At 56.9% G+C, this 25,657-nt stretch overlaps 1 protein-coding gene across 1 annotated transcript in view; it reads left to right on the forward strand.

The window, feature by feature from the left end:
• Positions 1 to 9,569: 9,569 nt before the first annotated feature.
• Positions 9,570 to 25,657, forward strand: part of LOC311195745 (H(+)/Cl(-) exchange transporter 5) — a 34,805-nt gene continuing 18,717 nt past the window's right edge. Inside the window, exons 1-3 of the mRNA XM_084269172.1 lie at positions 9,570 to 9,638; positions 10,322 to 10,398; positions 21,549 to 21,698. Coding sequence (XP_084125298.1) covers positions 10,395 to 10,398; positions 21,549 to 21,698 — 154 coding nt within the window. The 5' untranslated portion in view covers positions 9,570 to 9,638; positions 10,322 to 10,394. The remainder of the gene's footprint in view (positions 9,639 to 10,321; positions 10,399 to 21,548; positions 21,699 to 25,657) is intronic.

Genomic DNA, 25,657 nt, shown 5'->3' on the forward strand with positions numbered 1-25,657 from the left:
CGTGGTCTTTTGAAAAGTCACTTTACACTCAGCATGTGTCAGAGAATTCTTTCCTGTCTGGCCTGAGGAAGCAAGAGGAGGACGTGCTCCCTTGCTGCAGAGCCTGGTCTGCAGCTCTGGGTTCACTCCCTGTGTGCCTGGGAAGGCTGGGGGGGGTATTGGTGGGTGAATCTGCTCTGGGGGTCCCGTTTCCAAACAGACATGCCCTGGTGATGCTTCCTCTGGTTATTGCTACTGGGAGCAGCCCCAGGAGCAAATCCCTATGGGATGAGGGAGCGCAGCCCTTTGGGAGGTGTGAGGGTGCTCCCTGCCTTGCTGGGTCCCCTCGTGTCCCTGCTGGGTGAGTGGGTGGCTCAGTGGGGCAGGCGGATGGTGCTGTGTCTGTGGGGGAACAATCCAGGTGTGGGATCACCCTGGGGGGGAGGGGGGGGTAAATGAGGGGGATTAGGTGGCCTCAGTGTTGCCCCTCACCAAAGCTGCTCCGTGAGGAGTGGGAGGACGTGAGGTTCTGCTCATCCTGGGCTGGCATCACTGCCCTTCCCTGGGACAGCCAGTGGAGCAGGGCCACGTGCTGATGGCTTGCGCCTGTCTGCACAGGAAACACGATGGTTTCAGCTGCTTCCTCACCCGCCGGCTCATGGGGTGCTGGTCAGGAGGATGTTGGTCATCTCGTCTCAGAGCTCTGCTGAGCACACATCAAGGGCTCTGGAAGGAGGGTGGGCGTGTGGCTGGGGCTCCCCAGCAAAGCTGCTCACGTGCTGGGGGGTGGCTTTCCCCGCTCTCACTCTCCCCACCATCACTCCTCCCACGTTGTGTGATGTGACTCACACACTCCTCTCCCTCCCAAACTGCCCTCACCCCCCCCTCAAAGCACAACCCAAAGATGCGGGTGAGAGTGGGGCTGGCGGTGATGCTCTGCGCTGTGCCCATGATGCTCAAACTGCTCCGTGGGGGCCAGACCACCAGCCCCCACGGCTGGGACAGCAGGATCTGTGGGGACCATGTGTGCTGGTGGCCATGGTGGCACCGACCCTGTGTCACTTGGGACATTTTTTCCCCTCCGTGTCACCGCCCACAGGCGTCTCGCCCCTGCAGTCTGGCTCTGACGCTGGTATTTATTCCACCCAGGCTCCTTGTCTGCCTCTGGGCATCCCAAGCGTCATACCAGCCAGCGTGGGAAGGGGAATTTTAACTCATCGCCCCCAGCCCACCCCACAGCGGGGTCTCCAGCTGGGTCCTGGTGCTGGGCTGGGGAATCCCAGTGCCGCCGCCTTCCCCGGGCGCAGCTCGTATGGTGCTGTATCTGCAGAGGTTGCTAAGCAGCTGCAGGTGTAAATACCTCATAAATACGTTGAGGCCCCGGATCTGCTGTGGCTGATGCAAATAACGGAGGTGGGGAAGCTCCGGAGGGGTTGTTTGTTGTGAGGGTTGCCAGGGGGAGGGTTTGGTTTCACCCCAGTTCTCCTCCCATCCCTCCTGCTGGGCAGGCGCCATGGGTGCTGCCCTACCATGAGGCCGAGCTGTCCTGCTGTGTGCAGGAGCCTTGCTGGGGCTCAAGGAGCTTCCCCCACCCCATGATGTAGCTGTCAGCATCTGTGTGGGTGGGTGCTGGGAGGACAGTGAGGCTGGCACTGGGCACCCTGCAGCACTCCGTGGGGGTGATAGGGTGACGCAGGACCTAAGGCCAGTGTGGTCCTGTGCTGACAACAGCAGCAGTGGAGATGCTCAGCCTGACCCCCCCAGGACAGGCTGGTGCCCAGTGTTTGGCACAGGGGCTCAGGCAGCTCCTCTGAGGGGACCTTGTCCTGGGGACACTGAGCAGGAGATGTGGCAGGGTGGCACTGAGATGGGTGCCATGTGGGGGGACCACTGCCTCCCAGCCATGCTCCTGGGGCTGCTGGAAACCCAAGAGCATGGAGGGCTGTGGCAGACAGAGGAGGTTGGTGGAGGAGCTGGCCAGCCCTTGCGTGTACACGGGCTGGGGATGCTGCAAAAATCATTAGCGTGACCGAGCCTGTCCTGCCCTGTCAGTTCCTTCCCGGGGCCCCTCTTCCCACGGCAGCACACAGGAGACTGGACCAGGGCCAAGGAGCCCTGGGAGCTGTGGGGCCAGGCTGGACTTTGTGCAGAGTCTGGAGAACCTGCCAAGGTGGTGACCCACCTTCTGGAGGTACTGGGAGCTGGGGGTGCTGGAGGAGCTGGGTAGTGGTCAGCCCCCGAGCAGCGCTTGGGGATGCTGCTGGTCCAGGGGACTGGTGCAGGCAGCACCCAGAGAAGGGGGGGGGCTGCAGCCCCCCTCCCCATCCCACTGTGGTTGGCAGAGGTGAAACGTGCTGCCTGTGTGGGGCCACCTGCAAGGCTGGCAGCGCTCCCAGCGTGTGAGCAGCGCCCTGTGGTCTGCTCTGCTCAGAGCTGGTTCTTAGAAGCACGAACAGCTCTGCGGGGCCACCACGGGACGGGAAGTGGCTAACCCCAGTCAAGGCAACTGCACGGGCCTCCTGCCTGCTCCTCTCCCTCCCAGGCCAGCTGCAAACGCTCGGTGTTTCTGAAGATGTGTTAGTTATTTGCTGGCAGAGTGAGCTCTGCTCTGGTGCTGGGTCCCCTACGCTCTTGTCGCAGGGTCTTTGATAAGCCCCTGTCCTCCTCCAGCTCCGGCTCAGGGAGGGACACATCTGGTGTCCTGGGGACACGAATGGTCAGGCTGAGGGCAAAGGTGAGAGCTTTAGCAGAGGGGGCAGCTAGAAACCTTCCTGGTGGCCACCACTGTGGGGACCACCTCAGGGCAGATGTTGCCTGTGTTTGCAGGCCTCCTGCTTGTCCCTCCTCTAGCAGCCAGGGTGACAGATCCCATCCATATGGAGGCATCCCTCAGCCAGCAGCCAGGTGTCAGGGCTTCTGGCAGTGGAATGAGTCTGATGGAGTGGGACGTGCTCCCTCAGCCTACTCAAGCTTGATCTTCCTCCACAAAGTTGGTCCCACCCAGAGGGACCTCCTCAGCCTCTGCAAGGGTAAAAGGAGTCCCCAGAGTTCCCCTGAGAAAATGGCAGGCTGAATTTCCTTCATCACACCTGGGTCAGCCCTGAGAAAGGCGCATGAGCTGAGGTGGAGACACCCAACCTCTCAGAGCTCTTGCTCTTGTGCTTGAAACCTAGTGTAGCAAGAGGGACTCCACGTCTATCTGCAGACAAATCTAGGACAGGACCTCAGTAGTCTCACCAGAAGTTCTTCCTCCTCCCTGTGTAAGCAGGGCTCTCTGGTCCTCTCTGGCCTGTGGAGCTCCTCCAGCCCCAGGGTGCTTTCCCTTGCGTGTGCCACACTGTGTTTGGAGAGGACCCACATCATCTCCGGGGGGGATGGGAGTCCCTGGCTGCCAGACAGCCTGGCCATGGCAATGCAAGAGCCTGTAACTATTTTGGGAGAGAACCTCACCATGGGGGTGCCGCCTGCTGCCGCTGCCTTTCCTGAGAAGCCCGCTCATGTGGCGTGAGGGGATCTTTTCACATTGATAGGAAAGGAGAAGTGGGGACCTTCCTAGTTCTCACTTCAGAGCGTGTTTCCCAGCACACCCTCTGGCTGGAGCTTGGGTGTTACGTGGTGACAGGCACAGCTCTCATCACAGGGCACGTTTTGCCTCTAAAAGCCAGGCTCAGCACCCCTTGCCCGCCCAGCCCAGCCCATGCTGGTTTGTGGTCCACCCCCAGGTTGGCTGGGTGGCAGCAGCACCTGTGTCCTGGGAGAGTGGGAAGGGGCATCAAGACCCGAGGTTCTGGGGTGTGTCTCCATTCTGGGGACCAAGGGAGGACGGGCACGATGGCCCTGCCCCAATGTAGTGAACCCAACTGTCATTCAGCTCTTAAAGCATCCAGCATAGAATAGAATCACAGACTGGTCTGGGTTGGAAGGGACCCCAAGGATCACAGAGCTCCAACCCCCTGTCACAGGCAGGGTACCAGCCTCCAGGCCTGGAGCTACACAAGGTTGCCTAGGGCCCCATCTAACGTGACCTTGAACACCCCCAGGGATGGGGCACCCACCCCCTCTCTGGCAGCCTGTTCCAGCCCCTCACCACTCTCTCTGTAAAGAACTTTCTCCCAATATCTCATATAACCCTTCCCTCCTCCAGCTTCACTCCATCCCCCTTGTCCTGCCAGTCTCTGCCCTTTAACAAGCTGATTCCCCTCCTGTTTCTCTGCTCCCTTCAGGGACTGGAAGGCTGCAATGAGGTGCCCCCACAGCCTTCTCTTCTCCAGGCTGAACAAGCCCAGCTCCCTCAGCCTCTCTTCACAGTCCTCGCCTTCAGCCACCGCAGCAGGAGACACCCCACTGGTACGTGGGATGGCTGTGCCTGCCCCGTGGGACACCCGTGCTTAGGCAAGAGGGGAATGACCACCCACTGATTGCTCATCTCTCCCCGAAACTTCCTCTCCAGAACCAAAACTTGTGATGAACCCTGGCACCATCAGCCCCGGCAGCTCTCCACGGTCCTTGCTTGCAGCTTCCACTGTCTTCAGCTGCTGTGGAGGGATGTGAAACCATGGAGGGACGGTTGGGGACAGAGGAGACAGGAGTTTCCCAGTGACAGCTGTGCTGGGGGCATCCCCAGGGTGAGCAGCCTGGCTGCTGCAGGGAAAAGCAGGATGGAGAGCGGGAGAGAGCTCTAGTCCGGGCTGAATGGGGTCCTGACTGAGAGAGATGGGACACATCTACATAGCCCTTATGGGCAAGGTAAGGGCTCGGGGTCTCAGCACCCATGGTGGGCTCAGGCACACAAAGCAGTGCAAGGGTGAAGTGAGCCATGTTGCACTGGGAGGAGGGAGGTCTCCGTCACCCCAGGGTGGGTGTTTGGAGCCAGGCTGTGTGCCTCTCCATCCTGTGCAGCATCCCCAGCTCCACCAGCTCTCAGCTGGGGCCTCTCTGAGGAGCAGTGGGTCTCTCCCAGACCTTCGTTCGTGATGTGCTAAGGGCAGTGAGCTACACCCCTGCTCCAACCCCAGCTTCACCCCATGGCAATCAGCTGGCTCCAAGCCATGTCCCACCAGGCTGTAGAGACCACTGGTGCCAACCAGAGCTGGGGGCTTGGTCCTGCTTTACATCCTGATTTCCACCACCAGCGCCCTAAGGAGACCCTGAGGATGGTGCCCATGCCTGGGTGCCTTAGGGGTGTCCCTGGGAAGGCCAGTGGTGGACTGGAAGTCTGTGGAGACAGCACATTGTCTGTAAGAGCTACTGAGGTGAGCACCGGGCTGCAGAAGAGGGCTGGGAGGTTTCCTCAGCAGTGCTGCAACTGCTCTTTGTGACCCCTGAAAAAGTCCCCCCCACACACTGCCCTGAGCATGGGAGAGCACCGTGTCCAGTGTGGACTGGGTGCCTTCTCCCCTGAGGGATGCCCATACCCCTGGAGGAGGGGAGAGGAGAGAAGCTCCTCCAGGTCCTTGCCGAGGTTTCACCGCTGTGATCAGAGGGATTTTGTGTCCCTTCCCCCCCCCGCACACTGTTCCCCACTCCCCCCCCACCCTGGGCTCCTCGGTGGGCTCTGACTTCATCCCCCAGGTATCTACAGAGACAATGCCGGCGGTGGCGGCCAGCGCAGCATCCTGTCCCCTCACGCCACCGGGTCACTTCCCGGGATTGTTCTGCTCTGCTAGAACAGGGGCTGGCTGCCAGCCGGTCCTGGGGACCAAGAATGGATGAGCTGCACGTGCCTCCCGTTTTCGCTCAGCAGCAGAGTGTGTCTGGGGCGTGGGAGGATGGCAGGGAAAGGTCACCCCATCTCTCCGGGCTTTCTCCTTGGGAGCTGCTCACCCATGTTCCCCACCAGCGGCAACGTCAGCGACCCCGGACCATGGGGCAGGAGCTGGATTCCCATCCCAGCCAAAACCCTTTGGCTGATGTTGCTGAGATCATTCGGGGTTGGGGTGAGCTTGAGGGAGCACATAGGAATGCAGCTGTCCCCTCCCCCCCCCCCCCCCCCCCCCCCCCCCCGCCTTAGCTGGCATTAACCTCCTAATTAAACTCATTAAAGTAACACCAGGAGGGTCCAGCCTTGCGTCACGGCTCCTCTGGCACCCAGCCTGCATTCAAGCAGGGGCCTAGCCCTGCAAATAACCTTCCTCGACATAATCCCCAGGGTTCTGCATCCAGGGCCAGGCAGTCTGTTCATGCAATGACCTTTGGACCTGAAATAGATGGGGTTTTTTTGGGGGGGGGAGGATGTTATTTCCTTGTGATTCCTTATGGTTTGGTGATGCTCAGCCTCACGCTCCTTTCCACGCTGTGTGCCGTGAGTTTTCACATCCTCTACGTCCTACTCTGGGGCACGTTTAGATTCCAGAGACCAAACCTGTTCCCTTTTTGCCATGATATTTGGGGGTTTTTTTGGGGGTTGTTCCTGGCTGTTGGCTCCAGCAGCCCGCTGGCTGCTGGTACTTGGAAGGCTGGTGCCAAGAAGATGTTGCCAGGAGCGGCTGTGTGAGATAGCAGGTAGATGAAGCAGCATCCTCTTCCCTGCAGCATCATGTGGTCCAGAGCATCCCCTCCCTCCCACTGGCCCCGTGTGTGGTGGGCTCAGACCTGGCTGGGGTCCCTCTGCACCCCCCCTGGCAGCTCCATCCCCAAACACTTGCAGCAGGGTCTTGGCCTGGGTGTGTGGTGTGTGTGTGTGGGGCTGAGCTCTCTGCTAGCAGCAGGACAGCAGTGACAGGCTGCACCCATCACTGGGACCTCAGCCTTGGTGTGCTCACTGAGCACGGTGCCAGGGTGGCTCAGAGCGGGGGGTTCCTGGAGCACCCAGTGCTTGGATTGGGGTCTGCTGGAGGGGGTGGGTGGGGAGATGAGGAAACAGCCACTGCAGGAGTGGCAAAGGGCAGTGGATTTGGATTGGGGGGGACATGAGGTGCTCCCAGCTCCTCTCTTCCCCCACCGCCTGGGACGTGTGTTTCCAGTTTCGGCTATTTCGGGGTTTCCTGTTTCCCTGCAGCCAGCAGCTTCCCAGCCACAGGCTTCGTTCCTTCCTTCTCCTGCCACTCTGGGGGAAGGGGTGTCGAAAGCACAGGGCAGGAAATCGGGGAGGGGGGGGGTCTGCCGCCGGTCTGCCTGCAGAGGGGCTGCAAGGATGGCCAGGTCGGGGTGTGCCGTTGTGATGAGCCGGACAGCTGTGGGGAGCGTGAGGGGAGAATGTCATGGGATGCTCAAACGGGGCTGTCAGTCCCACGGGAGCCAGGCCCCCATGGGGCTGCTCTGGGGTAGGAACCTTCTCTGCGGGGCACACGGGGTTCTCCAGACCCGGGTCTGTCCTTGGACCCTGTCCTGGTCCCCTCACACCCACCCAGCCTCTTGCTCCTCTTCCAGCAGCATCACCACACCGCCTCCTTGGCATGGCTCTGGTTGTCCCCCAGCAGGGACAGGCCCCCTTTCCAGGCGTGGGGAAGACATCAGCCAGTTTGACCAGTGTCCATGCAGGAGAAGGAGAAGGAGGAGGAGGAGGAGATGCCGGCCATGGTGGGGGAGTCCCGGCAGGGTGCTGGACTCTTCCTGGCCAGGCAGCTCCTGCCTGCACCATTGCTGCCCTCTAGTGCTGACCAGCATCCCCAGACGGATGGGTGGGACTGGTGATGGACTGGGAGGGGTGCTCTGGTGGCCGCGGGTGTGTGGGAGGGTTGGCTCCAAGGAACTCGATGCTGCTGAGGATGCTCATGTGCCGGTGGGGAAAATTCCCGTAAAAACCGGCTGGCGGTGAGTCCTCCGTCACAGCGCTCGGCCCATGCAGCCAGGCAGGGAGAGGGGAAACTGAGGCACGGTGGCCAGCTCCTGCCCAGCTCGCACAGCAGCTCAGGGCTCTGCTCCAGCCGTGCCCCCGGGTTTGGCGCTGGAGTGGAAGTGAGTTATGGGCAGCAAACCCCCCCCATCTGGTGGGGAGAAGTGGAGAGGCGTGGGGTTTTGGATGGGGATAGGACAGCCTTTGCTTCTCTAGACTTGTCTGCTTTGGGGGACAGGAGGGATGGAGCCTCCTGGGGACAGGGGGCAGGGAACTCTGCCCTGGCTCCAGGGCGGGGGGCAGTACTGGCCTGGGACATGGTGTTGTCACTGATGTTGCCCTCTGCAGCCACACCACAGGCCAGAAGCAGACCTGGGAGGGGGAAAGTTGTTTTTCTGATGCCAACCCCTTGTCTTAAACCCACCATTCTCCCGTGTTACGTATTTTCTGCCCCAAGGGACCCTTCAGCACAGCACAGAAAGCGGGCATGGGGGCACCAAGGCCAGCGAGCTGGTGCCAGGGACAGGTTGGCAGCGGGTCACAGGGAGCACTAACAGCTTGTGTGTGTGTGTAGTGACTCCAGAGGGGAAATTATTCCCAGTGATGTAAATTTTCCTGTTCCTGTGAGCATTTCCCCATTGGCTTCCCAACTCGGTTGGACTTTGGGGGGCTGGAAAAGGTGCCCACCTGGCACCAGGATGAATTCTGCAGCTGGAGGCGTTTAGGGAGAGAAACTCCTCTCACCCTGACTCCTCCACACGGTGCCTGGGGAAAAGGGTGGGCGAAGGAAGTTTTAAGACCAATTGAAAAATGCCCCCCAGAAGCAGTTTGGCAGCTCAGGGCCGGGTGGTGTGGGAACAGCAGGAGATGTTTGGGTCGGGTCCCAAGGGTTTCAGCTTGGGGGGTCCCAGCAGGGCTCAGGGCCAGGACAGAGCATCTCACCCGGACCCTTGGCACCTGCTGTACCAGGCTGGATGGGGGCGGTGGGTGGGCATCAGTGACGGGGGGAGGTCTGCGACAGGAGGTCAGTGGTGGGGAGTCTCTGCTGGGGGGTCTGCGGTGGGGTGTGCCAACAAGTTGGGGCCAGCAATGGGCAGGGAAGGGGCTGGAGCAGGCCTGACACTGGATAAGGGGGGAGATGCGATGATTGGCGCTGTGTTCTCACGCAAAGACCCCCTCACCCTCCTCTTTCTTGCCCGCCCTTTCCTTTTTCCTTTCCTTTCCTTTCCTTTCCTTTCCTTTCCTTTCCTTTCCTTTCCTTTCCTTTCCTTTCCTTTCTTTCCTTTCCTTTCCTTTCCTTTCCTTTCCTTTCCTTTCCTTTCCTTTCCTTTCCTTTCCTTTCCTTTCCTTTCCTTTCCTTTCCTTTCCTTTCCTTTCCTTTCCTTTCCTTTCCTTTCCTTTCCTTTCCTTTCCTTTCCTTTCCTTTCCTTTCCTTTCCTTTCCTTTCCTTTCCTTTCCTTTCCTTTCCTTTCCCTTTCCTTTCCTTTCCTTTCCTTTCCTTTCCTTTCCTTTCCTTTCCTTTCCTTTCCTTTCCTTTCCTTTCCTTTCCTTTCCTTTCCTTTCCTTTCTCCCCCCACCCGCTCCTCCTCCGCAGAACGAGGAGCATACCGCTTTAAGAGCCTGCTGCCCACACTCAAGATGGCGCCCACATGCTTCAACAGCAGTGCGCCTGCGCACAGCCCTTTGCCCGGCGGGCGGGCAGTGTGAGTGTGTGTGGGGTGGTCACCGCGGCGTCACGCGGCCGCCCACGCTCCGCCCCTTTCCTCGCCCCGCCCCGCGGCGGGCGGAGCCGCGCTCGCGCAGGTGTGGCGGGGCCGCGGCCGGTGCCGGGCTCAGGCTCGGCCGCAGCGGCTGGGCCGCGGAGCGGAGCCCGGGGGCGGCGGAGGTACGTACGGGCGGGGACCCGCGGGGCTTCAGCTTGTTGGGGCGGGAGGGCAGAGCCTGCGGCGTGGGGCGGGGGCCGTCCGCGGGGCCGGACATGGGGCCTCGAGGCCGGGCAGGCTGCTCGGCGGGGGCCGGGAGCTGCGGCGGCCGGCGCTGGGAAGCGGGAGAGCTGGTCTGGAGAGGTCAGGGGCGGCGCGGAGCGGGGGGGCGGGTTGCCGGGCACTGCGAGGGGCGGTGCGGAGCCCCGGGGGGTTATGGAGCCCCGGGGGGGTTATGGAGCCCCAGGGGGGTTACGCAGCCCCGGGAGATACGGAGCCCGAGTGAGGTGCGGAGCCCCAAGGGGCGGTACGGAGCCCCGTGGGGGGGGGGTTACGGAGCCCCGGGGGGCGGTTACGGAGCCCCGGGGGGCGGTTGCGGAGCCCCGGGGGGGGGGTTGCGGAGCCCCGGGGGGGGGGGGGTTACGGAGCCCCGGGGGGGGGGGGTTACGGAGCCCCGGGAGATAGGGAGCCCGAGTGAGGTGCGGAGCCCCAAGGGGCGGTGCGGAGCCCCGGGCGGGTTGTGCAGCCCTGGGACATGCGGAACCCGGGACCCCACCGGCACTGGGTGAGGGGCTGACGCTGCCCCCCCCCCTCGCCGGGCCGGCTCTGTGTCCGGGTGGTGTGTAAGTGGCTCTTTCTCTTCCAGCAGCTCCGCGAAGCATCAGAGTGACGGTGGGAGCTGCTGAGCCTCGCTGGGAGGTGCTGGCACCGCTCCGTGGATGGGTAAATGATCCTGTGCGGGCCCTCGTCGGGCGAATGCTGGTGCTGAGCTGGGGAGGGGGTTCGGGCACTGCAGAGAGCTGTGGGGACACATCACTCGCTTGGCTGTGCCCCTCAGTGTGATGCCAGAGGGGGGTCCCGTCCCTCAGTGCCTCTTTGGGCACTCCAGGGATGTTCCCATCCGAAGGAGCCTCCAGGTAGAGATGGGTGAGGAGTTGCTCAGCTGGACTTTGGGAATCCTTCAGAGCTTGGGGGTGGTGAGAGCTTTGCTGCATCCCAGCTGCGAAGCCTCCTTACGCCTGGAGGTGCTGCCTCTCTTCCCTTTGCAGGCAGGGCAGATGGGAGGGTTTAGCTTCTCATGCCTGTGTGGAGCAGGTGGCTGTGAACAGCGTGTGTCAGGATTCCCCAGGTGCTGGTGGTTCTGCTCAGGGGTGGCTGTGGGGCAGGACTGACAGTGCTGGCACTTGGGAGGCAGCACGGGCACCGCTGCAGGTCCAACTCCCTCCATTCCCAGGACTTGCAAACGGGATCATTTTGCTTTTTAACAACGCCACTTGAGTGGTGGTTGTGTGAAATACCCACTTGGTTTTAATTCTTCAGGATGTGAGGGCTGAATTGTCTTGCACAGCCCTCGCCGGAGCCTCGCTGCTCCCTTCTGAGCCACCCTGCACCCTCTGCATGGCAGAGGTGAAGGTCCTGCGGGTACGGCCTCAAACCCGTCTCAGTGAGATACCTTAGGAGGTTTGGGTTTGGTTATTTCATGGTGTTGTTGCTAATGGTTGTTCTCCAGAAGCTCACATGGGTTGGGGGTAGCACCCAGCCGAAATGTGGAGGGGCTGTTATTGGAGTTGTCTCATCCCTAAAGCCTCTACCCCTGTAATGCCACTTGAAAACCTAACAGCAAATCTCCTCCAGCGGGCTCACAGGCTACCAGAAAGCTGCAAGGGGGGTACAAACCCACCCTGAAACACACAAGCCCCTCTCTCTTTTTCTCCTGCCGGTGTTTTGGGGGGGGTCAGGGGGGAGCTGTGCCATGCTGACGTGCTTCTCTTTGCCGGCGTGTCCCTCGCTCCACGCTCTTGGCAGCCCCGTTGCGATTCAGGACTGGGTCACGCGGTGAGGCGAGGTTTTCTTTTCAGTGGAATGCTTTCCTTTGGTTGCTCTCCAGCATTGTTTTGTCCTGTTTGCTTTTGATCCATTAGGGTTTTTATTTAAAAAAAAAAAAAGCCAAAAAAAAACCCAGAAAAAAAGAAAATAAGGCCACAAAGCTGGAACTTGAGTAAGAAACGTGGTTGTTAACACCAATATTTCAGGAAATATCTGTTAGTGATACATTATTCTGGCTCTGGGTGTCTTGGTGAGGGGAAGAAGCTTGGTTGTGCAACCGTGGCGTTGCAGCGTGCAATTAGCACGGGAGTCGCATGCTTTCGGGATGGGGAGCTGCCCTGCACGAACAACTGGTTTGATGGGAGGGATCGCAGAGCCAGCCCTTAGGTCAGCAGCCAGAGCTGTCACCTGAGCTGGTGGAGGGGTGTCAGAAATGGGGGGAGCCCGCAGGTGTTGGCAGGGGGGTCAGCAGCATCCTGCCCTCGGATCGGGGTGCTCGCGGCTCCGGGTGCTCGCAGGGTTCGCTGGCTGCTTTGCTCTGTGTCCTCCTTCCCTGACACCCATGTTATTTCTGTCTCTTGGCCACAGATCCTTGTTTTCTTCTTCTGTCCAAGGTGTGGAAGGTGGCACCAGCCAGGTCCCCAGCAGGATCAGGGCAGTAGGGAAGGAAGGCAAACCTGCCCCCCAAAATCCCTCCCCTCACCCAGGTAACCTCACAAGTCATGCAGGTGTGTGGGGGGCAGGTGAAGTTGGACTGGGTGGCCAGAGCACCCCAGCCTGGCAATGGCTGATGCTGCCATCATCTGCTCATACCTTCACCCATGGGATTTGTCCAGGAGTTTGGGATTCAGCTCCGAGTGCTGGATTAACAGCGTGGGCTGGAGTGTTTCCGTCTGTCTTGCATCACGCTTTCAATTATTCCCACTGAGTAACAACTGGCTCTTGGTTACGTGGCAGTGTGCAGTTGTTCCTGAAGGACTGAGAGCTCTACAGGATGGGAGGGAGGGGCGGGATGCCATCCAGAGGGACCTGGACAGGCTGGAGAAATGGGCCCAGGTGAATCTCATGAGGTTCAACAAAGCCAAGGGCAGGGATCTGCACCTGGGTCAGGACAACCCTCGTTATCTACACAGGTCAGGAGATGATGTGCTGGAAAGCAGCCCTGAGGAAAAGGACTTGGAAGGATTCATGGGTGAAAAGCTGGACATGAACCATCAATGTGCATCTGCATCCCAGAAGGCCAACCCCATCCTGGGCTGCATCCCCAGGAGTGTGGCCAGCAGATCGAGAGAGGGGATTCTGCCCCTCTGCTCTGCTCTGCTCTGGTGAGACCTCACCTGGAACAGTGTGTCCAGCTCAGGAGCTCTCAGCACAAGGACGTAGACCTGTTGGAGTGTGCCCAGAGGAGCCACAAACATGACCCAAGGGCTGGAGCACCTCTCCTGTGAAGCCAGGCTGGGAGAGTTGGGGTGGTTCAGCCTGGAGAAGAGAAGGCTGTGGGGGGACCTTGTAGCAGCCTTCCAGTCCCTGAAAGGTGCCTGTGGGAAAGCTGGGGAAGAACTGTTCCTGAGGACCTGGAGTGATAGGATGAGGTGGGATGATTTTAAACTAGAAAAGGGGAGATTTAGGTTGGGTACGAGGAAAAAGTTCTTCACTCTGAGGGTGGTAGATCAGGGGAACAGGTTGCCCAGAGAGGTTGTGGTTCCCATCAGGCTGGATGAGGCTCTGAGCAACCTGACCTAGTGAAGATGTCCCTGCTCGCTGCAGGGGGGGTTGGACTAGATGACCTCTGAAGGTCCCTTCCAGCCTCACACATTCTATGATTATATGATTCTGTCTCTGGAAGATCCTTTTCTGAGCCTCTGTAGTGAGGAAGACCCCTGGCTCCGTGTCATCAGCACAGCTTGGGCAGCATCCAAAGGCAGAGCAGATGAGAGGAGGCCTTGGGGTCCTGCAGCCAAGGTGGACCAGGTGCCCCAGCCTGTGTTTCCCTGGGTGCATCTCTGCCCACTGCAGAGCCAGGTGATGTGTGTGCCCGTGGCTGTCACGCTGCAGGTCCTTGTGTAGCACAGAAGGGCAGTGCTGATGCTTGGGCACCATGCAGCGGTGTGAAATGCTGTCACCTCCTGTTTCAGAGCTTGTTGTGGTGCTGCTGGTCGTGTGTCACAGTTGTTCCCTTCCCACATGGCTGTGCTGCGGAAGGTGGGACGTGGGGGGTGTGTGGCTGCATCCTTTGGGTGACACCATCCAGGGTTTCCTCAGGAGCTGATTGCTGCTCATGGCTGGAGTTGGGTGGGACTGTCTCTAGGGGCACTGGCTATTTGGGGGTGGGTGATTTTCACTGTGCCACTGATTTTCATCTTGGGAGTCCTTTTGCCTCTTGGCAGGCTTTCTCCTTCCACACAGATGTCTCCAGATACCTATTTTCAGAGAGTTTTAAATATATGAATCCTGCATCAGCCTGTCTCCACTCTTACGTGGGACCAAAAGGACCACAGTCAGGACAGGGAGAATCCTCCAGGTGTGTGTAGGGTGCAAGTGATCCTGTGACGATAAATGGGACAGATCCTGATGAAATGTACATGCTGTGTTCTGGAAAAGGCCACTTGATAGCTGACAGAATGGAAGGTGGTGTTAAAAGGGGCCTAAAGCCTGCTGTAGACAGGGGTTTAGAGGGTCAGGCTGCTTATTTTGGTGACTGTAGCTGCTGTACTCTCAGGCAAATCCCCCTTTTCCCAAAGGGGATACAGGAACCTCGTTGTGTTCTGAGAGTGCTGCATTGGGACACCACAATGTGGCAGCTTTTGCTATTGGAGGGTAGAAGGGGAGCCATGGTGTCCTGGTTTTGTAGGGAGCTGAAGCCTCTGCAGAAATTCAATGAGCACCCAGAGCTGCTTTGGCATTGCGGCCAGCGCTGTGGCCCCGTTGTTTGCCTGCCAGCTTGGTCTGGATCAGCATGAGGGGTTTCAGACCTGTCAGGCTGCCATTCAGTGCATCCAAAATGCCAATTTTTATCCCTGTTCTTTAGGAACTTCTCCTTTGTTTTGTTTTATTTATTTATTTATTTTAAAATCCCCCCAAATCCCAAGCATCTAGTGACCATGCAGGGAAGGAGCGCGTACGCTGCGGGTCAAATGGGCAAAACTGGGTAAAACTAAAGTCCTGTGTCCAGATTTGGGGCCCACGATACAAGAAAGATGTAGAACTGTTGGAGAGGTTTCAGAGGAGCCACAAAGATGATTAGAGGGCTGGAGCACGTCTCTTGTGAAGAGAGGCTGAGGGAGCTGGGCTTGTTGAGCCTGGAGAAGGCTGTGAGGGGACCTCTTTGCATCCTTCCAGTCCCTGAAGGGAGCAGAGGAACAGGAGGGGAATCAGCTTTTTAAAAGGACTGGCAGGACAAGAGGGATGGATTGAAGCTGAAGGAGGGAAGGGTTAGATTAGATATTAGGGGAAGTTCTTCACAGAGACAGTGGTGAGGGGCTGGAACGGGCCGCTCAGAGAGAGGGTGGATGCCCCATCCCTGGGGGTGTTCAAGGCCAGGTTGGATGGGGCCCTAGGCAACCTTGTGCAGCTCCAGACTTCGAGGTTGGTGGCCCTGCCTGTGGCAGGGGGTTGGAGCTCTGTAATCCTTGGGGTCCCTTCCAACCCAGACCAGTCTGTGATTCTGTGAAAATGGCTGTGGCACAAGTGCTGAGCAGCTCTGGTGGGTTTCGTAGAGAAGGAGGTGTTGGAGAAGGTCTGTCAGCGCCCCTATTTCAGGAATTCGGGCAAGGAGCAGAACGGTGGCTCCCCAAAGAGGTTTTAATCTGACACTGCATCGTACTGTTGGGATTTTGGGGTGCCTCCTTTTGCATAGCAAAGCTGAAACTTGATGTGAGCTTGAAACTAAACTGGGTTTCCCTGTGGGGTGTGTGTGCGCTCCGTGTGCTTCCCTGCTGGAACGGGGAGAAGACGCCGTGTGTAAAGCCCATGTTCAGGCAGGTCTCTTGGTGTCCAGGCTGCCCTCAGGATCCTTCTGTATTGAGGTCTTCTTGTCTTGCAGCCAAGTCACTTTTCCATTTGATTTAGGGTGTGGGGGTGTGTGTGCTGTGGTTGGTTTGATCTGGGCACGCTGCTGCCAGCTGCCCTATGTGACACCAGACTGGAGCTGAGGGTTGAGAGGGAGCTGATCCCTCCACACCCCATCACGGGGAGGGGTGGAAGAAGTTCCCAGAGCCCCTTCAGCCTCTTGGATGCCTTGGCTGCGCCTGGGGGCCCTGACTCCTCTCCACTTCTTTCAGGTGTGGGCATCTGTTGTGCCATGGCAACCTCATGGTGGAAGCTGTCAGCCAAGGAGCAGCCTACCCCCTTTATGGAAACAGGGATGGTGGGGTGGGGCATCTCAGCTTCCTGGGAGTGTGAGGACAGCTTTGGTTGGGACGTACTTCAAGGCTTGAGACGTTGGCAGGGTGTTCTTGCAGAGCCTTCACCCAAGCCCTTGCTGGTTTGCTTGTGTTTCAGTATGGAAACCGCTGTTGTTTTCCCCGGAGCACTCAGTGTGCTCCCACTGGATTTTTGTCTGAATGCCTGTGTATCTGGGGATGAGGAGCAGCACGCTCAGTGCTCCTGCCTCCCATGACCAGATTTCTCCCAAATACCGGTTTTAACAAGTACTACAAGGTCTTTAGCAAGGTTTAGACCTTCCAGGTATGGATGGGGACAACCTGGTGCTAACAAGCATAGAAGCAGGGGGGGAACAAACTGCACTTCTCGATTGCACCTGGGCAGTGAGGTTGTTACCTTGGTCAGGCTCTGGCAGCACCACGTCCTCCCCGTGTCCTCCCTGCATCCCTCTCCTCAGTCCCTGCAGCATCTCAGACCCTACTCTTTTGCCTTGTAGGAGTTGTGTGTTTTCATGCTTATTGCACAGAAAGCAGTGGGAGAAAGGGCTTTGGCTGCTCCTTTTCCTCTTTCCTTGGAAAACCAACACAAATCTTGAGCAAACTCACAGAGTTTTCCTGCCATCTGCCCCACGGGTGAGTTTGGCTTCCTAAAGTCTCTGACCAGCTGTGTGGAGCTGTGGGAATTTCTGGTAAAGCAGGAGAAACGGGTTGATTGTTGGGGTTTTATTAATTATTAATTCTACAGATCCCTTTTATGCAAAGTGGCTGCTGCAGCAAGGCCTTTCTTTAATTGGAGGTGGGGGATTGGGGGGGGGATTTTTAATCTGATAAATGAATTAGCTGAACATCTCGCTTCTGGAGACGTTTCAGGCAGGTCTGGGAGATGGGATTAATGGAGCTCCTGGAAGCGAGGGCTTTATTTGGAAGCTGAGCATCATTTTGAGCTGAGGGGGAAACCCGGGCTCGATGTTTGCTTCCACTTGAGTTTTATTGAGCTGAGTAGGTGAAGCCGTGGGGAATGATGGATTACTCAAGGAGAGGCAATAGCAAGAGCTGAAGGCCGTTGGCTGTACCTGTCTGTCTGTCTGTCTGTTGGCACACAAGCATCCTGGGATAGCAGCAAATCCCCCCAATGCCCTGAAACACATCAGGATTCATATGCTGCGTTGTGGCGTTACCAGGTGGAACGTGCTGGTGGCTGGGAGGACGTTGGAGCGGGGCACGGGGTGCTGTCCCCATCTCCCCAGGGCCCCCATGAGCACAAAGAACAACGGGAGAGCCCCGAGCAGCCCGAGAACAACCCAAGGCTTTGTGCTGCTCTTGGTAGGTTTCCCAGTCTCTCTCAAACCATCTATTGTTCCCGGCCGGCTCGCCCCGGCGTTGTTTGCCCTCGCTCGAGCGGCTGCTGAGGACAGGGTGCAGTGGGAGCCACGGGGCGATGTGCAGGGAGAGAGAAGTCGCCCGCTCTTCAGAAGAAATGCAGATGGTCATTGAGAGGCAGATGAAGAAATGCTTTCATGAGCGTGGACCTGCAAGGTGATGGCAAAGCTCACGGGGGTTGATCTTACCCGAGGCACCAGACCCCGCTGCGAGGGGATCCGTGTGCTGAGCGGGGAACTGAGTCATCGCTCACGGCACAGCAGCGTGCGTTGGAGCATCGTGCTCTTCTCTGGAGACCTTTGAACGTCACTGCTCCTGGGGGGAGCTTAAGGCCAGTGTTGGACACCCTCCCGGTGCTGGGATCGGTTCAGCCCTGCAGAAGGGGATGCTGCCCCAAGCACTGACACAGGAAGCAGCATCCTCTCCTGTATGAATGCGTGGAGTGAGGCTTTGATGGGCTCCACCGGTACCTGGGCCCCAAGCTGCTGTGGGACGAGGGCTGGAAACCCTGGGGCTCTTCCTGGAACGCTGCCCCGGCTCTACTCCACTCTAGTTTGTCTTTTCCAGCAGTCAGAGAAGAAATTGCAGTTGTTTTGTTGGGGTTTTGTTTGTTTTGCTTGGAGGTTTTTTTGATTTGTTTGGGGTTTCTTGTTGGTTTGGTTGTGTGTTGGGGTGGGTGGGGTTATTTTGATTGTGTTTTGGGGGTTTTTGGTTTTGTTTTGGGGAGGGTGTTTGCTTTGGCGGTTTTGGTTTGTTGATTTATTTTATTTTCAGACTAGTGCTCTTGCTTCACTCCAAGCCTGCACACGAAGCCCACCCTGGTGGGGTGACACGCCTTGGGGGCCCGGATGTGCAGGCATCCAAACCAGCTCCCTTAGCTGAGCAGTGCACTGAGCTTCCTCTGTCCTGGGCTAACAAATACCCTCTGAAGGAGAACCCTTCTTCTTTAATTTTTACTTTTGGTAAGGGCACGATGAGCCTGAGGAGTGAACATCACAGCCTTGCTTCTCTACAAGCTCCAAGCCAGGTACCCACAGCATCAACCTAACAGCTAAATACTATGTATGTGTGTGTGGGTTTCTCTTTTCCTTTGGTTTTTTTCCAAGTCTGACTGGTTTATTCTGTCTTTTCCTTTTTTCTTGTACTGCTGGATTTGGTAATTGTGGGAAGAGATGCTGTGGGGATGGGGAGGAAGTTGTGCTCTGAGCTATCAAATCTCAGCTTAGATTTGCTGATGGCTTGAGGGGGGAAGAATAAAGAGAGAACAGTTGGAACAGTCTTGTGATGTGGGCTCAGGATTTTTCCGGGGAACTTGCCGCTATAGGTGGTAAACTGGCTCCTTCCTCCACAGCAGCAAGGTCTCCGGATGCGGCTGGTGGTCGGGATCACAATTCCCCACTCCTTTTGAAGTGGGAATCTCCTAATGTGATTGATGTCTTTGTCCCCGTCCAACGGTGTGGCGGGAGGGGAACGTTGCTGCAGGACCTTTTACTGTGTAGGCTCGGGGAGCATTGGGCTGCAGAGGGGAAGAAGGGACGATGGTGTGCGTGTCGCAGCGAGGCTGGAAGGCTGGTGTGGATGGAAAAGCACCACGAGGACTGGAGCTGCCATTGCAGGGGCTGGGTTTGCTGTGCAGGCTGGCAGCGGGGTGCTCTGGCTTCCTGATTGCGAGCGCTGCTATCTGAGTCACTTCCAGGCATCCCACCCCCCTCGGGTTCTTGCTTCCCTTTGCTCGGCTGCGATGGGGAGAACCAGCACAGACTGAAAACAGCAGTGGAGGTGAGCGGGAGCGGCCAGAGGATGATGGCTTCTCACTCACGCAAGCGTTGGGCGCCCCGGGAGCCTTTCGGTATGTATGCCTGCCACGGGCACTCGAACTGTGCCCCTGCCTGGTGGGACACACACAGCCTCTGCCTGCAGTGCTGTGGCCAGCAAGGGATGTAGATAAGCATGAGAGACAGGGTTTTGGGGTGAGGATTTTTTGTTGTGAGAGGGTTTTTTTGGGTTTTGGGTTGTTTTTTATGGTGCACATGGTTTAGCCCGGAGAGGCACAGCTCGCCTGGAAAAGGGACTTGAAGCTGTACCTGCAGGGACTGCTTTAGGGCTTGGAGAGCAGCAAGCATGGAGTTGCCATCTTCCATGTCCTTTTTGTGCCTCTGCTGTGTTGGGAAGTGGGTGTGCTTGTTGGCTTGGACTTGGGGACTTGAAGCTGTAAATGAGAACAAAGGTGGTGTCATCGCTCCCATCTTCAGATATGACTTCTGGCCACTGAGAGACTCAGCCTCTGGCCTGGGAAAGCAAACCTGGGAATCCCTGGAAGCACCTTACTGGGGATGCCCCACAGCACTTTCCTGGCAATTAATTAATTGATTTCATTGTTAGCTGGCAAATAATAGCTTTGGATTCCTTGATTTCTCCCACCTTTGGTTCTCCGTGCGTGCTGAGGGAGGGCTGCAGCCCACACCGTCTTTGTGCTTTCATAGTGGGAAAGCAGTGGGGCTGGCAGGCTGCAGAGCCCGGGCCTTCCCCAGCACCCACTTCCCCACGGCCGGTGCTCGGTGCTTTCCTTTAGTGGTCTATTCTGCCCCAGTTCAATGAATAAACAGGGCTTAAAAATCACATAACGCCGTGTCCCACAGCGTGAGGCCTAGCGAAGAGCCCACCGCGTCGTTCCATACAGCACCAAGGCTTTTCCCTGCAGCCTGTGCAGGTTTTCACTTGGTTTGTGTCACTGGCAGTGCTTTTTCTGCTGAGGGTGTAATTCAGGCCGTGTGCGAGGGCTGGCAGCCTTTTCCCTTCCTGAAATAAGGCTGAGCTGCAGATTTGGTTCCTCTCTAATTCTCTTGAAAAACAAGCCTGCTCGCAAGAGAGCAGCCAGCGTGGCCTTGTCAGCGAAAGGAAGCGATTCCTGCTTTTGGGTCGCAGAGGTTATTTTGGAGGCTGAGACCAGATTATGTTTTTCTCCTACTTAGTTTATTGCTGCGTCTTCAGAGCTTGTGCTTCTGTAGTTTCCCTGTGAATGGAGGAGCGGAGGTACACAGGTCTTGTGCCCTGGTGCAGGCAGCTCCTCGGGATGGCTAGGTCTGGAAACAGGTCAAGGATTGATGTCCAGATGGAAGGTGTTCCTCAAGGATCTGTGCTGGGACTGGTGCTGTTTAATATCTTTATTAATGATATTGACAGTGGGATTGAGCACACCCTCAGCACCAAGCTGAGTGGTCAGGTTAATGTGCCAAAGGGATGGGATGCCATCCAGAGGGACCTGGACAGGCTGGAGAAGTGGACCCAGGGGAACCTCATGAGGTTTAACAAAGCCAAGGGCAGGGTCCTCTACCGGGATCGGGACAACCCCTGTTATCCATACAGGGTAGGAGATGATGTGCTGAAAAGCAGCCCTGAGGAAGAGGACTTGGAAGGATTCATGGGTGAAAAGCTGGACATGAACCATCAATGTGCATCTGCAGCCCAGAAGGCCAACCCCATCCTGGGCTGCATCCCCAGGAGTGTGGCCAGCAGATCGAGAGAGGGGATTCTGCCCCTCTGCTCTGGTGAGACCTCACCTGGAACACTGTGTCCGGCTCTGGATCCGTCAGCACAAGAAGGACGTGGACTCTGGGAGATACAGAGGAGGAAAAGGAAATACCCTGAGAGGCTTTTAGACCTGGAACTTAGAAATACAACTGGCTTTACATATGCATATAGATCATTATCTGAGAGCTGCTCTGTGTGGGAGACCATGGTGGGGTCACTGGGGAACAAGCTGTGGCGGTGGGTGACACAGGGCTGGATTTGGGGTGTTACTTGTGGTTCGGCCGCTTTGCAGCCTGGATGAAACCTGTCCCGTGGGTGGCAGCTGGTTACTCAGAACCCAGTTGGAGCCCTTTTCTGTCAGGAGGAGTGGAGGACATGCGTGCAGGATCCCTTACTGGGGAAGAGTTTTCCTCAGGGGCGGGTTCAGCTCAGCCACGCAGAGCTTTCTGAACTTGTCCTTTAAAAGCCCGGATGCTGTACTGCTGCTGTGTCTGTCTGTCTTCCCAGTTGTGGTTCCACTTGCCATACTGGGACTTGATGGCACGTGCCAACATGACAACTAGAGCAAGAGCTTTGCTTGGTGTCCAAACCACACAGCAGCTGCTTACCTCACTTCAGTGGAGGGGGGGGTATCGCTGTGCTTCCCCTTCCCATGGGAGGGGTGGCACGGCCTCCTGGTCCTCAGCACAGAGCTGGTGTTGGTTCTGTTGGCTTAGAAAACTTGTGCTCTAACCAGTGTCCCTTGGCTCCCAGGTGTGGAAGCTGTGGCCATGGATCAGAAAGGCTATCGGCGGGAGAGCTTCCAGAGCAGCACCAGTGATGAAGATATGCTGGAGATAGCCGGAGCATCCCTGGACTTCTCCATGGCAGACGACGACCCGCCACTCGACAGGGAGATGGGAGGTAATGCTCACGCCTCTCTTGGCTTTTTGGTTTCTGTGATGTCTCTTGGTAGGGTTTCCTGTTGATATGTCCCACAGGGGTCCCACTGGCCTCTGATGAAGGTGGGAGCTGGGTGTTTTGGGGATGGCTTGCAGGATTCCACGCTGCCTTGCGCCTGTGAACACGCTTCCATGGAGCAGCTGAGCTCACGTGCCATGCTGGGCTCCTGGCATGGCTTTGTAACAGGGGCTGGTGGGAGCCATGTGCTCTGTGCAAAGTAGAAATCTCCTTAAAACTAAACGGCACCCGCAGGGAACGTGGGAGTGATGTGGTGTTTGGGGGGGGGAGGCAGGCCCTGCTTATCCCTCCAGGGACCTGTCAGTGGTGAGGGCGGTGCTTCTGCCCAGCCATGGCTGCTTTACTGTTAAATGCAGCAGATCCTCACTGGCTGCTCTGCTTGTCGGGCTCCTAGATAGACTTTTGTGGAGCTGTTGGAAGCAAAGGGCTGCTGTAGGGAAAAGCTGGCCATGCTGTGACGGAGGCGTGAGTGTGCTGGGCAGGGGTCTCAGTGTGGAGCCAGTCCAAGGGGGCTGTGGTATGAGCAGGGAGTCCTCCTCCCCTCCTTTCTCACCCATAATTGTGAATGTTTTCTGTTGTGAGCAGAGTCTCCAAGTGGCCCCACCTGGAGTATTATGTTCAGTTCTGTGCTCCCTGACATGAAAAAGACAGGGATCTCCTGGAGAGAGTCCAGTGAAGGGCTATGGAGATGATTGAAGGCGTAGAGCATCTCCCCTGCGAGGAAAGGCTGAGTGACCTGGGACTGTTTGGCTGAGAGGGATCTGATCAATGTTTATCAATATCTGAAGTGTGGGTCACAGTGGGACATGGCCAGCTTCTTCTCAGGGTCAGTGGGGACAAGACAAGGGGTGATGGCCTCAAGTTGGAGCACAGGAAGTTCCACACCAATCTGGGGAAGAACTTCTTCCCAGTGAGGGTGAGGGAGCCCTGGGACAGGCTGCCCAGGGGGTGTGGAGTCTCCTTCTCTGGAGAGATTCTAGCCCTGTCTGGATGCCAACCTGTGGGACCTGTCCTAGGGACCCTGCTTTGGGGTTGATGAGCTCTGGAGGTCCCTTCCAACCCCTATGATTCCGTGATGCTCTGAGTGTACCAGTGCTACAGGCTTTGCTGCTGAGCCCCCAACCCAAGGTGCTCTGCTTCGCCTGTCTGGAACAGGTCTATTGCTGCCTCCTCTGAGCTGTGGGCTGTGGAACTAATGGGGGAGAGGCCGAGCTGCCCAGCCTTATGGAGCTTTGGCACTGCCCAGCATGATCTCCTGACTTTTCCCTTCCTGGAATCACTGTCAGTTAGTTTCAAAGCAAAAATACTTAATTTTATTCAACAGGCTGCCAGTCCCTGTGAGTTCCATGAGTTCCCGTAAACCTTCTTGTCTTCTTCTTCCTCCACCCCTGTTTACCCTAGGGCAACAATTGAACAGAAACCCTTCTGGTTTGTTTCCCAGCTACGGGCTCTGCCTTGAGGGAGTACAAATAAAACCAGACTTGCTCAAATATCACCTGGCAGGAACCAAAACTACCAGTTCTGCTGCTGCTGGAGTTCCTAGGAGGAGCAGGTGATTGTTTTTCACCTGGCTTGGTCCCTCTCCCCACTTTCGGGCACGCACAGCAAGCTTACTGTTTTTTGTGGTGATAAGCACTGGTTTGTGGTTAAAACCCTGCTATCTGTGCACAGGGAGGATAGGGGTGAGATTTGCACCCCAAGCGTGTTGAATTTGCTCCTGAAGGTTTACTCATCACGAGTAGGTGCAGAGTTGGGTGCATGGAAATAGCCACGCTATGCATGTTGATGACAGAGCTGCAGATGCCTGTTTGTAGCAGCTGATGAGACCTGTGTTGTCTGTAGCTGCTGTCTGAAGGTAAACATGGGCCTGTGTCTAGGGTCTGGAGAGAAGGACCAGAATTCTCTCACCTCTTACAAGGAAGTTACTCTATGGAGCTCAGAAGCAGTGGTGGTTTTTCTGTCAGCCTGAAAGAGCACTTGATTGTTTCCCTCTTTGCTTCATTAGCCTTTTCTTGTCTCCACACGGGGTGTTTGAGGGCCTGTGGCTACTTGTGGGCAGAAAGTGGGGCTCCACTGGCTTGGGGCAGTGTCAGCACCCTAAGCCCAGGCAAGAGAAATGGTTCCCCTGGGAGATCAGAGACTCTCTCAGCAGGATGTTTAAGACCGTGGCAGGACTGGCACAGAAGTAAAAAAGGAACTGTGAAAGGGGGAAGTAGCTTGCCCAAATGCTGGTTTCAATTTGCTCTACAGAGTTCCCCTCCTGCCTGTGGAAGATGTTGGCTGGCAGATGTTGGGTTGCCAGGCAGGCAACCTGATGATGCGCTGGCACAGGCTTGTGGAGCTGGAGAGGTGGCAACTGAGGTTCTGCTGTGGTGGAGCTGGCTGGGATGTGCTGCTTTCGCTGTGAATGTGTTGTTGGATGGGGGTGAGGTAGTGATGCCTTGTGGAACCAGAAATGGACCTTTGAGGGACCAGAGGAGGAAACATGACCTGCTGTTGGTAGATCTATACATCTGGAGTGCATTCGGCAGCTGGAGCACCTCTGTGCTTTCCTCCCAAGCCTCCTTGACCAAGGACTGATGGGGCTTTTGCCCCATGTGAAGTCTCTGACGGGCACCACTAGCCTTGTCTGCAGGATGCTCATGTGGAAAAGCAGCTTCATGGGGGTTCTAGACTGAGTAGGAAACTTTGCTCCTCACTGGTGTTGGCAAGAATATACCAGCTTCTCAAGGGCTGGAGCTCTGGAAGAGCTTGAGCCAAAACATAGGTGCTCTGTGTGCTTCGGGATTGCTTCAGGCAAAGTGATTTGGGGTGGCTTTTCCCAGTGGCTGCTGTGCATTATGGAACACTCACTGTGAGCAGCCACCTTCCCTCGCTCTTATCTGCTCTGCTTTGGACTTCAGCATTTCGACAATAAAAGGTGAAGATAAGACTTGCCGTGATTTGGTTTCCCTCCCGTGCTGGGGAGCTGTACTGGGAATCAGGCTTGGCTTCTAAAAATATCTCCTGACCTTCCCTTAGTCTTCCTTGTAGCCTTGGTACTAAGGCAGCAGTGTTCCACCAGGCAGCAAGCAGATCCTAGCAGTCCATCCTCGAAGTGTGGAGTTTGATCTTGGCCAGCGGGCTGAGGGGGTGGCACAGTCTTTTTTTAAGGATACAGAACTTCCCAGAAGTTGGTTTTGTCTTCCCTGTACCACAGCAGAGGTCACCAGAACTACACGTGGTGGTCAAGGTGCATTTGGCCAGCAGTAAATCTTCCCTGCTTCTGGCTTTAAGGGATTTAAACCAAAGCTCTTTCCTTGTCCTCTGTTCCCAAGTACTGAGCAACGGCTTGCAGAGTGTTGTCTGCAGACACTTGAGTTCTGAAGTCATCATCTGACTCGGAGCAGGACACTGCTTACAGTTGTCTTCCCTGTAGCCCTGGTTTTCTTGGCACTGAGTTTCTTCTGCTCTCTCACAGTCTGGCTGCAGCCCTTCAGAGCCAGCCCAGGAGATGCTGGTTGCCTGGCACAAGTCATCACAGTGCGTAGGCACCACTCATGGATGGGTTGGATACCCAGTGCAAGCAGATGTGAATGGGATTCCTCTGCTGCCTTCACCCCTCTCACAGACATAGGAGTTAACGCCTTTAACATCCTGTGTCTTCAGCCTGGTGCTTTTCCAAGGGGAAACTTTCCCCGTTACTCACCAGTTTGCTTCAGACCTTCTAAAGAAAATCCTGTCCTTCCTCTGCCCAGGAATGAGGATGCCTGGGTGCTGTGGTTGTCTCTGGGCTGTAGGTTGTAGGGCCTGAGGCAGGGCTGTGTTCCCTGCTTCTTTCAGAGGAACACTTGAAGAGCGTCAGGATTTTGCTGTAGGATTTGAGCTCTCGGGGCAAGAATTCGAGAATTCCAATGGCACCC

This window comes from Gallinula chloropus (genome assembly GCF_964237585.1).
Source record: "Gallinula chloropus genome assembly, chromosome: 11".
Lineage (NCBI taxonomy): Eukaryota > Metazoa > Chordata > Aves > Gruiformes > Rallidae > Gallinula > Gallinula chloropus.